Here is a 14615-nt window from a genome sequence, read left to right as displayed (position 1 = left end):
ATCCCAAGTAGTAAGCCCTAAACACAAATCCATATGACAAACATTAAAAGAACTCATAAGATTGTATTTAAATGTGGATATATAATTATAAATATTACAAATATTTATACTCATTATATAATTATTTATATATTTATATAAGTTATATATCATTAAAATTAAAGAAGAAATTCACCTTCTACCACAGCTAAAGCACTACAACTGTGTAAATGATTTTCAAATACACAGTAGGATATATCAGTTTGACTTATTTCAGTTGTGTCTAGATAAACGGATTGAAACTTTCCTTAAGATAGGTTTCAATGAAACCAAGCACAAGGACAATACCAATACATGGAATGGGAAAATTTCACCAGATCCATATCCATAGACAAAGAACTATAGGCAACTAAGGAATGCTGGCAATGGGAGAGTTACCATTCTTCAGGGATTAGCCCCCAATTGATTACCCAATAAGAAGTCAGTCAGCCTAAAAGCATATACATGCAAGCAACACTAAATGGACTTATATGGTTTTATTTGTATATTTATTTATGTATATGAAATAATTTGTGCATAGTAATAGTAACAATCAAAGAAAAAGGGGCCACAATTTGAGAGGGAACAAGGGGGTTGGAGAAAGGAAAGGCACAGAAAGAAAGGAAATAAACAGAAGTGACTAGTAATTCTGTTTTGACCCAAAGAACAAAGTGATTTGGTGGCAAGTCTAGGTGTACATGGAAATTCAAAGTACCAATGAGGATGTGGCCAAACAACACTGCTCAGAAAAATCTTACCATCAATTAATCAGAGGAGTATGCTCATCTCATCCTACTTGGGCACACAACATGACTTAGGGGGACAAGCTGATTAGATTTTAGGAAAATGAGTTACTTATCAGGATCTATATGAAGATCAGAGGAGTGGTTGGAAGAAATCAATGCAAGAATAAGATGGGGTGGGATGGGTGCAAGTATAAGGTATAAGCAAAGCTAGACTACTTTGCCTAAGATGATATATAAGTATATATAAGTATATATGAGTATACAAACACACACACACACACACACACACACACACACACACACACACACACACACACACATATATATATATATATATATATATATATATATATATATATATATATATATACATTCATCCTAATACCCAAGACCCAAGATTGTATTAACTAAGGGCTGGTCCTTGAGCTAAACAGAGAGAGTAGTAACAACCATTCCCAATCTTGAGGACTGAGAGAGTCAAAGGTGCTTGTGCTTTTCAACTCATATAGGTCCCATGGCAAGATATGTCTCATCATATAGGACTCTTTTTCTGAGAATTTACACTATATCTTAGAATAGGAAAGAGAAGAACTTGAGCCTTCCTACCTATATATCTGCTTATCACATATACTTGGTCTGACCTCCCTCTCCAGACTGACTATGAGCCATCTTAGTGACATTACATGACAAACAAAGAGAATAATGACTTCAACAGATGCCTTCTGAGAATCTAGAATTTTATAGTCACTATTTATTGGGTGTTCCCACTGGAACCAACACTCTGACTTACTAGGACAGGGACTTGTGGTCTGCTATTCAGAATATTCCTGATGGATGTATATAGCATCATGGCTAGTCAGAGTGTAGAAGAGAATTGTGAAATCAATGTGAGCCCAGTTGTTAATCAAGAACCTGAAAGCGAGGCTCTTGATATATATAATTCTTCACATGATTCAGAAACAGATTCAAGAGAGGGTCTGGTGAGACAAGATGATCAAGATGTCATACAAGATCAAGCCTATGAAGAGAGCGCACTACCTGAAGACCAGAGCCAACCTCTAGCCAGTGAGGAAGATAACACCAACCTCTTCAGTCTGCCCTTCCCCAGGAAGCTTTGGTCCATTGTGCAGAATGAGGCATTCAAGTCAATGAAGTGGACTAAGGAAGGAGACGCCATAATGATTGAGGTAGACCTTTTCCAGAAAGAGGTCCTTCATCTAAAGGGGGCAAAGAAGATTTTTGAAACAGACAGTTTGAAGACTTTTATTCGCCAGCTCAACATGTATGGATTCAGAAAGTTATACCCTGAGACATCTGTGGCTTTCTCTAAAGAGTACAAGAGAATAATGGTAATGTACAAAGTATTTTTGTCCTAATTTAACAACAGAAGCACACGCATATCTCCCCCAATCTATGCCATAAATGATGTCAGTTCTATTTTAGCAGGAGGTCACAAAAGTGTCAAAAAGTAGATTTTGAATGTAGTGGCTTTGTTTGTAAATTACATAGGGTCCACCTAAAAGTAATCAAACAAGAAGGATGGCTATGAAAAGCCATATAGTGGTGCATGCATGTACACCAGTGTGTATGTGTGTGTGTGTCTGTCTGTGTGTCTGTGTCTGTGTGTCTATATGTATATATGTATTATAATCTTAACTTACATACTGTTTAAGGATCATTGCCAGCTTGTTATTTTTAAATCACAAACTAGGACAATGTGACTGGTGGTGAAAGGGGCTATGGGGATCAATACATATTTCATCTCAGGATAGTTAAACTGTTCATTTTGTTTCAGATGTACCGTCACTTCAACTTTCAGAGAGATAAGCCTGGACTTGTTGAGTATATCTGGGGCAAAGAAGACTTAAAAAATTTTGCCCACCAAGCTCTCTCTGTACCCATTCCACTTAGATCTTCTCAAGAGCCAACTTCAAAAAAGAAGAAGTCACCTACCAGATATTCTCCACGATTCTACTGCAAACCTGAGGAAGATTGTGAAGATGCCAAGAAGAAAAGCTCCAATGATCAGGCACACAAAGGAAATCAAGGCTTTGTATTCTCTGCTGTATGGGCTATGAAATTTATTCCTCCATGTTCCCTAAAAATGCAGCCTCCTAGGGAGTCAAGTAATCCAACTGCAGATGATACCTCAGGTACTGTTATATGTGTGCCTCCAAATGCTCCTGGAATTCAAGGCACAGAAGAAAATCTAAGTGCTAGTTCATCAGAGCAACCCATTTTAGGTTCTATGATGTCTCTGTACAACAGTTCTTGTTCTGCCCTGTTGTCTACCCTCTTAGGAAGGCCAACAAATGAATCTCCCGATGAGGAGCAGGAGGGCTCCTCAGATTACAAGTGTGTAATCTGTGAACCCATAAAGAATAGTCCACGCTTATGAACTCGCAGGTCCCTGAAGACCAGTAGAAAATTTCTCCTAAGAATATATCAACTTTTGGCATCAAAAATGTAAATACCATGATGGCAAATAAATAATCTAAACTAGACGCCAGAATCATATCTTACCCTCTGTACCATCCTGTATGCTTGGCTTCCCCAATCTTGGATTCACTTTGTCTTTTTAGGAGAACCAGCAATATTTTTGAGATCTCAGCAAAGCATTCTTCCCAGGAGGGTGGAAAGCAAGCCTGAAAATATATGCTCCCCTGGCACTTGCCTATTGGCTACTAGCATCACCTCACATTGTTCAGGATATTCCATTGTCCTGTGTCTGCACCCCCAACAGAGGTCATCAGGAAATTTCTGATCAGGAGCTGAGGGTTACTATCAAGAACCCATTAGCCCTGTATGAGCATGCCTTCAACTAGATGCCCATCTGCTAAGGGGTGAGCACTACTATGCCTTGGTCCCTGAGATACAGACCATTCCTCTCAGCACATGGGGGTGGGAAACTACCTGATACAAAAGGAAGACAGATACTAGAAACTTTGCAACAGAACCTGCAAAATGTTGCTACAAAATGTCCCCCACTTATCCTTTCTTAATCAACCTCAAAGAGTCAGAGCTAGATTTAGGACATTTAAGATAAGAAATGGCTGGGTGAGAGTCACCCTTCCTTGCCTGGAGGAACCTCTCCAGAGAGCTCTTGCACCATGGGAGGACCCGACATCGTTGGGCTTTTCTTTTGATTTCCCTCTTCATCACAGATTTCCCAGGGCATTGGTGGCAACTCAGTGCCTGGCCCCAGGCTTGCCACCTGGTCCCCAGGATGCTGTGCATGAACTTCCTAGGTTTTGACAGAAAGGACACCATGGGAAAGCACATGGGGGCCCCAGGACACTAAACACCATTTATGTGCAATCCAGGCAACAGCAGGCAACCAAAGTAATAGAGTCTTTTCCTGGTAGTTTTCTTTTCCCCTGAAGGCCAAGGTACTAAGGCTACAGAAGCACAGCGACAGGAAAGTCCTCACTGACGTCCCATTCATGAGAGCATAGCAGTCTGGGTGGAGCTGGGGACAGCCCATAGTGCATCTTGCTCACTCAGCAAGCCATTGGTGGCTCAATGTTGTTTTGACTTTAGAGTCTACACTGTGATGGTGAGTTGGTGAGTTGATGAGGTGTTATTTAGATACCTTCTCAGCACCATTACACCCCACCCCCAGAGCCTATAGTGGTCACACCCTCCTTTGCCAGGGATTGAGCTCTAGAAACCATGTCAGTCACTTGGTATCCGTGCTGCCTGTCACAAGCATTGCCATTTGTACACAATCAGAAACACACAGAGCAATGCTACAAACAGACTCTTTCCTGACATTGGCTCTCAGACCATAAATAGGACCAGAGAACTAGAGTGGAGAAGTAACTACCTGAGTCTGAGGAACCCTGTCCTATTTACCATATCCCAGTTCCTCTGGTGAGCCTAAAGACAGAGTGCTGTTTCAAGAAAGTTCAGCATTCATCCTTCAGCTCACACCAAAACAAATACCAATGTACTGAGTGGCATCCTAAGGTCTCTTCTCTAATGTGTCAGCACCATATTCTACATACCTTCATGAAACACCTGTCACTGCTCTGTCAAGTCTGTATCCTTGCCAAGGCAAGGCCTTAATTTCCTTGGTGTCATTCACAGCATGTTCTGAAGATGGACACTATAAACAAATATCACACTAGCTTATAATAGAGTATAATAAAGGGTTATTTATTTAGGGGTAGACCCATAGATCACAGTCTTCTGCACGAATGGGAAACAAGAACTGAATCCATCAGCTGGAAGAGAGAGAGTGAGCCTGCACTTTACCTTGGCATTTATATTGTAAGAGACCACACCCAAGTGGTCTGGTATCTTAAAAGCTATTGCCTGAAGGAGCTCCCACAGCACCATTCTTCTACACCATTTTTCATAGTGTTCATCGTGATTGCTGATGGTACATTTCTGGTAGGTACTGAGCATAGAACACAAACACAAGTCACAGTTTGGCCCATTATAAGACAAACAACATAAAACCATAAAACTGCTGGAAAGAGGGGCAAGCAAACCTTATCTTTCTCGGATACTTTCTCAGGCTCCAAACAGAGAAACACATCACAGCCCAGCCCTTCAGTTTCAGAAACATTTTCTATGTCATCTGAAACTCCATTGAACTTGGCCTACTGCCTCTCCTTTTCAAAGGTTACCTACCTATTCAGTGACAAATTCAATGCTAAGGGCTGTGATTGAGATAACTGGTATCAATCTGTGGAATTTTGGAGAACCTCTCAGAATAGGATAGATTTGTAGAGACAGTTATCAAGAGTACAATGTGTTGTCAGTGCTGAAAGAGGTCACCATTCCCTAGAGGAATACACAGGACAGAGGCCCCCCTGGGCCTAATTAGGGTTTTTTTTTCTGAGTGAGTTGGTACTTAGTATAGAGGGACATTCTTGGATCCTCTGTGTCTCATACTTGTCTTTGTCACTGCCACCAATACTCTTAGCTCACCAGAAGAGATATAAAAGCATACTCCTTGAGGAACAAAAATGAAAGCCTCACTCATGACTTGCTTCTGTTCATCATGGTCAGGGGAAGTTTCTTGCTTATCTGGCTCAAGAACCACAAGAGACAACAATCAGTGGATCAGAAAATATGTTTAGTTAGTAGACTGAACTATTATACAAAGTAGGTAGGATCTAACAGGCAAAAGATTACATCTTCCCAGATTAATGACATCTCTTCCAATATAGTTGCAGACAAGGGTTTGGGTGTATTGAATCCCACTGTCCTTCATGTAATTGGCAAACCACACACAACATGGTATCACAGATCACAGACCTTCATTCCTCACAGCCTTGTGTCTTGGTGAGTTCACAACCTAAGGGCAAAGAGAGCCTGGTTTAAGTGGAGAAGGGTCCAGGCTTTCTATCTGTGTACATCCACACTTAGAAGGAGACAGGCCATAATAGGCTGGCAGGAGGCTTGGGTTGGCAAGGGTGGCCTCTGACCCGTCATCCATGGATACTGAGTTACACAATAGTAAGAACTAAAGCAAGAGGCAAGTTTATGGGGGAATCAAGCTCTCTTTGGTCATGGACATCACAGTCTTCCACCTCCAGGCTTCCCAGTCAGATCTTCAATACAAGGATAGCTGTCTCTCACACCCAGGTAAGTGAATGTTCAGAGCTATTGGTGAGAATATATGGTGAAGTTCAGTCCACATTGTACTACTGTTGATGTGGATTTCTGAGGCTACTCCCAGTTGTCTGCTATTCCTAGGCTTAATCTCCAAGGCTTTTGCCCAAACTCTGGTGTCTCTTATACAAGAGGTATAAACTGACATACAGCCACATCTGTACCTACACATAAGTTCATGCCCACCACAGCAATGTATGAAGCCAATTAGGCCCCAACCCACCACTGCTGCATCAAGGACTGGAAAGTCATGTGTGTAACCATGCACTAAACTGGGTTAGCCACTAGAAGACACTGTTGAACTCATCAGAATCTGAGGAGCTCTGATTAATCAATGCTAGAGTAAGGTCTCAGGCACAGGACCAGGAAGCAGATAAATTGAGAAAAAAAATAAGAGGACTAACTGGTTGGAGTGAGGCCATGCACCAGTTGGACTTAGAGTGTTGAGGCCTTGATGAAAAGCCTGGAAAAGAACAAAGGAAAGTTGTGAGACTTAAGTAATGAGTTGGGAGGTGGGAAGGAGCTAGGCAGGCCAATGAGTGCTCAGAACAGTTGGGGTCCTATAGGAGTACTAGCCCTGTAAGATTTGTTGAAATAAAGTAAAGGTGGATCTCTGAGTAATGACATAAAAACTTGTGGTGGGGAACTGACACTTGTTGTCTGAGTTTTTGTCCTGCCTGGTCCCACAGTCATTCAGCCCCAAAGAAATCACACAGAGGTCTATATTAGTTATAAACTGATTGGTCTAATAGCTCAGATTTCTTATTAACTCTTATAACTTGCATTAGCACATTATTCTTGTCTATGTTAGCCAAACAGCTCGGTACCGTTTTCAGTGGGGCAGTCACATCTTGCTTGCACTGTGTTTGGATCATGACTTCAGAATGTGCTTCCTTCTTCCCAGAATTCTCATTGCCCCACCTCTACTTCCTGCATCATCATCCTGCCTATACTTCCTGCCTGGCTACTGGCCAATCGGCATTTATTTAAAATACCAGTGACAGGGTACTTATATTTAAAATATAAGTGACATTGCCCCACAGCACTTCTTCCCCCCTTTAAAAATAAAAAAAACAAGAACTCTGAATCTAATATCCTTTGTTTAGCTTTTCTCCTAACAATTATGCATAATAACTTCTAACCAAGATTCTAAGCAAAGGAAAATATCCATAGTTCATTTTTTGGGGGATGGACCAGCTGTGTACCTAGAGATGGGGTACTGCCTCAGAGGCAGCAGTAGCTCTGCCATGCTGGACTGTGTTGAGCGATTGTGCTGAGTGAGCAGGCAGTACTATATATATCATAGTAATGGCACTGTTTAAGTTTTAGACTGGGCAGGGCAAGCAGGTAGTACCATATTTGACCTAGTAATGTCACAGCCTAGATTCTTAAGCACTTAGCATTTTAAAAAGTGCTTCTGGTCAAAAAATAATTACAAATAGGCAATAAAGACAAATCAAGATAAAAAGATATATAAATGGGTCACAGTGTTAGATAAATGTACATAGGTATGGTAATTGCAGTCCCGAGTTACATATCCCTGCCCCCATTTGAGGTGCTTATCTGCAAAGAAAACATAATAACTTCCCTCTGCTCCTGGAGTTGGGAAAGGAAGTTTGCGTGCACGTGATCATTCCTTGATCCCTGCTGGGGTCAGGTGACAGTCCCTTTGCAGCCTCCTCCTCTTTTGGTGCCATGGTATAAAAGCTAGCCCCAGCAGAACAATAAAGAAGCTGTTCCACCTCAACCTTGTGCTCTGTGAATTCATTCAACCTGGACACCCTCCGCCGAGACTCTTGGTTCCAGCCTGCTCTGGCGTGGTAACTGGAGGTCTCCACTGAGATAGCTGAGATCAGAAAGAGAGGTTAGTGGACCGGGTCATCCTGTAGTCCAGCCATGACGCATTGGGGATTAAGAGATAATTATAAGAGATAATTAAGAAATGGAGAATATCCCGGGTAAATCAGAGTTAAAGTTTCAGTTAAAGAGATTGTTGAAAGAACAGGGAACAACTGTAAAAATTAAGACTTTAGAAGATTTTCTTAAAGCTATAGAAATGTGGAGTCCCTGGTTTGTCACCAGTGGAGCCCTCAATATTTCTGAATGGGAACAGGTAAGTGGGGATCTTCAAAAAATTTTGAGAAAGGAGGGGCTTTAAGTCCTGCCAATCGCTGTGTTCTCCCTTTGGAGACTGATCAGGGATGCTTTGCTTAAAGAGAAAGTCCGGGTTAAGCAGGCTTTGGAAGCAACAAAAGAGGTGTTATCTGAGATTCAAGATAGTGAGATTAAGGCTTCCCTTTGCTCTGATATTGACTCCGACACGGAGGCGGAACCGCTCTCTCAGCCTGCTAAGGTAGAGGGGAGTAAGACTAAAAAGAAAAAACCTCCAGACAGAGGGGAGGGAAATGAGTCACGGGACAGAGTTTCCTCTCAGAATTTAGGGGCTCATCCCAAGCAAAATTCTTCGGTGCAAACATGCCTCTATCCCTCTTTATCTGATTTTGAAGAGAGCTTGGAGGAATCAACAGACTCAGAAGAAGAAACTTTAGAGGGAGAAATCTCAGCACTGCAGCGGGAATTACGCAGGGCCTGTTTAAAAGAAAAGACAAAAGGGACCTCTGGGGAGAAGGACAAGCCCCCTCCCTATCCTCTTTCTGTTGCAATCAGGACCTCTCTGGCTCCTTCCATTTGGTTGGGCTGGGAGGAGGCTCCCTGCAGAGGCATTAAGTGCTACCCAGTTATTGCCCCTGTTATGGAAATTCCAGATTCCAACAATCCAGGGCAGGTTTTTCCGCCATCAGGAACCTCTGGCCTTTAAGGACTTAAAACAATTAAAGGAAGCTGCCAGCCTTTACAGCACCCAAGCCCCATTTACGTTATCTCTTATGGAGTCTTTTCGGGCTCTTAATATCACCCCAAGTGATTGGTAGCAGCTCTGCCACGTTGCACTTAGTGGGGGAGACTTTCTTATATGGAGAGGAGAGTTTCAGGATAGATGTACCCAGACTGCTGCTCAGAATGCGCTGCATGGGCAACTCCAAAGAAATACGGACATGCTGGCAGGGACAGGTGCTTTTGGGACCATCCAACAACAAATTCAGTACAATCTGGCAGAAATTATTGGGAGATGTTCAGTGGATCCATTCTTCCTTTTCCATTACTACAGGAGCTCTTAAGCCCCTTTATGACATGTTGCCTGGGGACCCTTCCCCTGTGTCCTCCAGGATCATGAATCCAGCAGCGAAAGAAACCCTAGATGCCTTGCTTAATGCTCTTGAGCAAGCACATCTCTGCTGCCTCGATTATGCCCGCCCTTTTTGTTTCATTGTCTTTTTTTCACAATTTTTACCTACTGGCGTTTTTTTGGCAAGCCAGACCCATTTATTGGCTACATTTACCTGCTTCCCCTAAGAAGGTAGTGACCCCATATTATGAAATGGTGCTACAACTCCTATGGAAGGCATATGATTTTAGTTTACAAGTCTTTGGCAGGATCTCAAATAAATTTCTAATCCCTTATCAAAAAGAGGAAATAACAAGGCTACAGAGGGTTCAAGATGGATGGACCTTGTTCATCACAACCACTGGAGCCATTTTTGATAACCATTATCCTGATTCCCATTTAATTTCCCTTTTTAAGAATAATCCTGTTATCTTTCCAAGAATTACTAAAACTTCCCCCCTTAAGGGAGTGCGCTGTTTACTGATGGTTCTTCCAAGGGCTATGCAGTGGTGGTCTCTGGTTCAATTAAAGAAAAGCAGCCCCTAGGTCCAATTTCTGCCCAAGCTGCAGAACTCATGGCCTGCCTTATGGCCTTTTCTCTTTTCAAGGATCAACCCTTCAATTTGTATACTGATAGTATATATGTGGCAAGGATTGTTGGTCCATTGGAAACCTCGCCATACATATTACCTATCTCTCAGGTTTTCCACCTTTTGGTTCAGCTGCAAAGTCTTATATGCCAAAGAGTGTTTACTGCCTTTGTTGGCCATATTCGGGCCCATACTGATCTGCCAGGGCCTTTGGCAGAGGGAAATAAGTTTACAGATTCCCTCACCCACCCAATGGCATTGTTCCTTTCTGAGGAACAACAAGCCCATCATCTTCAAGAAAAGTATCATTTAAATGCCTCTTCTCTAAAGTTTCACTCTGGCTGTTCTCTAGCCACAGCTACTCAAATCATATCCCAATGTCCAGCTTGTGCTCCAGTGCAGAATGACCCCAATGAAGGTGTTAATCCTTGAGGCCTCTGTCCTAACCAACTTTGGCAGATGGTTGTTACCCATTTGTCTCAAGCTGGCAGACTTAAATTTTTACATGTCTCTGTAGACACTTATTTCAAGGTAATTTATGCCTCCCTACATTCAGGAGAAAAGATTAAGGACGTTATTGCCCATTGTCTACAGGCTTTTGCCTATATGAGCATCCCAGATTTTCTCAAAACAGACAACGGACCGGCTTATACTAGCCAATGGTTTGCAAAATTTTGCCAAGAACATCAAATTACACATACCTTTGGAATTCCACATAATCCCACAGGACAGGCCATAGTGGAGCACACACATGCTACCCTTAAACAATTTTTTTTTGTAAAATAAAGAATGGGGAGTATATCACCTCCCCAAATACCCAGTTATCTACAATTTTATACATTTTAAATTTTTTAACAATAGATAAATAAGGTCTATCAGCAATGGAGAGACATTGGCAGAAACCTTCTCAATCTCTGGGTTGAGTTATATGGAAGGATAGTATCATGGGACAATGGCAATCACCCACACCCATGTTGGCTAGGGTGAGGGGAGCCATTTGTGTCTTCCAAACAGGAACCAAAAAACCCATCTGGGTGCCGGAGCGGAATGTTCGGCCAGTGGAGCTAGGCCCTACTGGCTCTGATAATATGGATTCAATTGAAGAACATCGAGGGAGGCCTGAGATGGGCACTGGCGAGGAATCCACCCATACTGATGCCAGTAAGTAAAATAAGCTCTGTTTTTCCATCCTTTTATTCTACTAATTATACCTTGGGGGTTCCTGCAGCAAATACAGCATTAGAAAGATCTTCATTGGGTAATTTAACGTTTGATATATCCCATGCCCTCTGCTTCTGAAGGATTAGCAGTATTTCAGAGATGCCTAGTATCTCTCTTTCTGGACCATGCGTGGTCCTTAGTAATTATTCTCTGAGAGACTTTTCTTCTAATTCTTCTGGACATCCCTGTTTTGCATTTGGTGTGGGAGAATTGTCTGTATCTCTCAATCATATTTTAATAAAACGCTGATTGGCCAGACAGGCAGTATAGGCGGGAAAGCCAGACAGGAAGTAAGGGTGGAGCAATGAGAACAGGAGAATTCTGGGAAGCAGAGAGGTTCCTCAGTCACTCCTGTGCAGACCACCGAAGAGGCAGCATGTAATTTGCCCAGCTGAGAAAGGTACGGAGCCATTATGGCTAACATAGATGAGAACAATGGGTTAATATAAGTTATAAGAGTTAACCAGAAGCCTGACCTAATGGGCCAATCAGTTTATAACCTAATGTAGACTTTGTGTGATTTTCCTTTTGGGGCATGCCGGTTGTAAGGTACCGGGCGAGACAGAAACCCCAACAAGCCGGCCCCTCATGTTACATGGATTGAGAGATATCTTTTACCCAATAAATTTTAAAAGAAATGTTTCTGGACTTCCAACCCCTCCAAGACTAGCTCCCTTATGTTGGAAGATGCCACAATCCTTCAGATTGTACTTACCGTTAACTTGGGAAAATTGTGCTCCTAAGGAACCATGGAAATTGGAGGGAGATAAATATTTATGGTGGTTTGGTCACCGACCTACCTTTAAAAACTCCTTGAGAGGGACCTTTGATTATTCCTATAGAAATCCAAATATGGCAGGAGTTTCACCTACGTTCACAGGCATATTTCTCTGCGGCCCTCGTGTATGTACAGATATTAGGCCTTTAGCCCTTCAAAGGGGCTTAGCTTTCAATGCTACAACTGAATGGAATACATCAGACATCTTTGAAACATCCCTCCAGATTAATTATGCAGCGGGAATGAATTTCTCTATTGTCAGCCTAGCTTGTGTTCTACCTCCCTTTATGTTTGTCTCCTTTAATGGGTCGGTCAGGGAGGATGGTGTCCTTAATTGTTCTTCTAGCTCCTGCTTTTTGAGCAACTACTGGTCCCCGACAAATGAATCTGTACTGATGGTGAGAATTCCTGTCCTGGTTCCCCTGGTGGTAGAAGACCCACATGATGGGTCTTATATTGTATCGAGAGAGAAGAGACTTTGGAATCACCGCCGCAGTCATCGCAGCTATTGCCATACCAGCCATAGCCGCCACCATTGCGGGAATCACCATGTCCCAGAATGCAGCTACTGCAGAGACTGTTAACAATCTTGCTGCTCGTGTTACCCAGGCCTTAGAGACTCAAAATACCATTGACTCACATATTCAATTGGGGATGTTAAATTTAAATCAGCAAACAGCCTTATTGCAGGAACAGATTAATGTGTTGTGGATGGTGCAACAAGCCTCTTGTTCTCATTTTTATCATTCTGCCTGTGTGACCCTTATGGACGTGAAAAATATGTCCTTTGAAGTGCAACGCCTTAACGCTTACCTTAGGGGGCCTTGGAATGATTCCTTTGTAAACTTTACCCACTCTTTGGTACATCAAATTATTGCAATTAATGAAACTAGTGTTGAACCTGTATCTGCTGAGGGATGATGGAATACCATGACCCAGATTGGGGGCTGGGCACAGTGATGGGGAGGTGCCTTGTCCCTGGGGATCTTGGGACTAGTAGGGGTGGCAGTAGGCCTGCTCCTCTTAAAACGAGTCCTAAACATGACTGAGCTTGTCCACCGTCAGGTGTTACTCAGTTCGACCCATGACTCTCCCAGAAGTCATGAGGTATGACTGCAGATGCTGAAAAAATGAGGGTCTTCAAGGACGGGCAACCTGTGAGGAGACCCCCCACCTAAGACAGGGCATTGGGGGCCCTATGACGGGTAAGGGAAAGTACTTCCCTCGCAGGACCTAAAACAGGAACCCTCATCATAAAATAAAGTAGGGGGAATTGTGGGAATTGCAGCCCCGAGTTACATATCTCTGCCCCCATTTGAGGTGCTTATCTGCAAAGAAAACATAATAACTTCCCTCTGCTCCTGGAGTTGGGAAAGGAAGTTTGAGTGCATGTGATCATTCCTTGATCCCTGCTGGGATCAGGTGACAGTCCCTGCTGGGGTCAGGTGACAGTCCCTTTGCAGCCCCCTCCTCTTTTGGTGCCGTGGTGTAAAAGCTAGCCCCAGCAGAACAATAAAGAAGCTGTTCCACCTCAACCTCGTGCTCTGTGAATTCATTCAACCTGGACACCCTCCACCGAGACTCTTGGTTCCAGCCCGCACTGGTGTGGTACATAGGCTTGAAAGAGATATGAAAAAGAGTATAGAGAGTAGGAAAAGAAGTAAATGGTTTTTTAAAATAGGGGGTAAAATCTTTAAAGAGACAGAGTACAGATAGCCATAGATTAAAAGGAGTAAGGAAAAATAAGCCACATAAATATGGAAAATTCACAGAGAGGCTGGATTAAGTATATTATTGTGTTATCTTTAAATTATTTGACTGTAAAGAACCTAACTACACAGAGACATTTTAATGTATGGGCTGCTAAGCTAAACCAGCATGTATCTTGTAAAGGAATCATGACTTTCAAATTTAGGTCTAAGATTATGTTGCTTTGAAAAAAAGGTTCTTCTTTTGTTTCCTCAGAAGATAAGAACCTGTGGATTGCTTCCAGACTGATGTGGTCTCATGGAATAAGACCTCCTGAAAGGTTGTCTTGAACACTCCTCAAAAATTACTATGCCCAACTGCTGACTGAGAAGAAACTAGCACACAGGATACACCATAAAAGACCTGATTAACAGTGCCCCCAGTCAACAGGAAGCGGTATGGACAAAGCTATGCCCATATTTCCAAATATTGCTTATAGATGTTTGTTTACACTGAAAGGTGGATATGCTATAGAGATGAATAATTTGCATTGGTATGGATCTTGGTTTATTGATATAAATTTAAGGTAAATTTTGTTATACCATATATGTATATTTCTACCCTTGACTATGGTATCGTGTTTGTCTAGTTTATTTTAAAATGCAATGTATAATTAAGAAATATAAGTTAATATATAATCATCTATAATAGTCAAGTTTTTAGTC

At 42.2% G+C, this 14615-nt stretch overlaps 1 protein-coding gene and 1 long non-coding RNA gene across 2 annotated transcripts in view; one reads left to right on the top strand and one right to left on the bottom strand.

Moving 5' to 3' along the window:
• Nucleotides 1-14615, bottom strand: part of LOC148117202 (uncharacterized) — a 53479-nt gene that overhangs the window by 14417 nt on the left and 24447 nt on the right. The window lies entirely within an intron of this gene.
• On the top strand, nucleotides 1508-3233 carry Hsfx4 (heat shock transcription factor family, X-linked member 4). Its single transcript, XM_048457656.3, has 2 exons — nucleotides 1508-2113; nucleotides 2560-3233. The coding sequence occupies exons 1-2, from the start codon at nucleotides 1595-1597 to the stop codon at nucleotides 3160-3162; spliced, it is 1122 nt and encodes a 373-aa protein (XP_048313613.1). The 5' UTR covers nucleotides 1508-1594; the 3' UTR covers nucleotides 3163-3233.

Source organism: Myodes glareolus, chromosome X (genome assembly GCF_982192425.1).
Source record: "Myodes glareolus chromosome X, mMyoGla1.1, whole genome shotgun sequence".
NCBI classification, from domain to species: domain Eukaryota; kingdom Metazoa; phylum Chordata; class Mammalia; order Rodentia; family Cricetidae; genus Myodes; species Myodes glareolus.
This window is presented reverse-complemented; position numbering and strand designations above follow the sequence as displayed.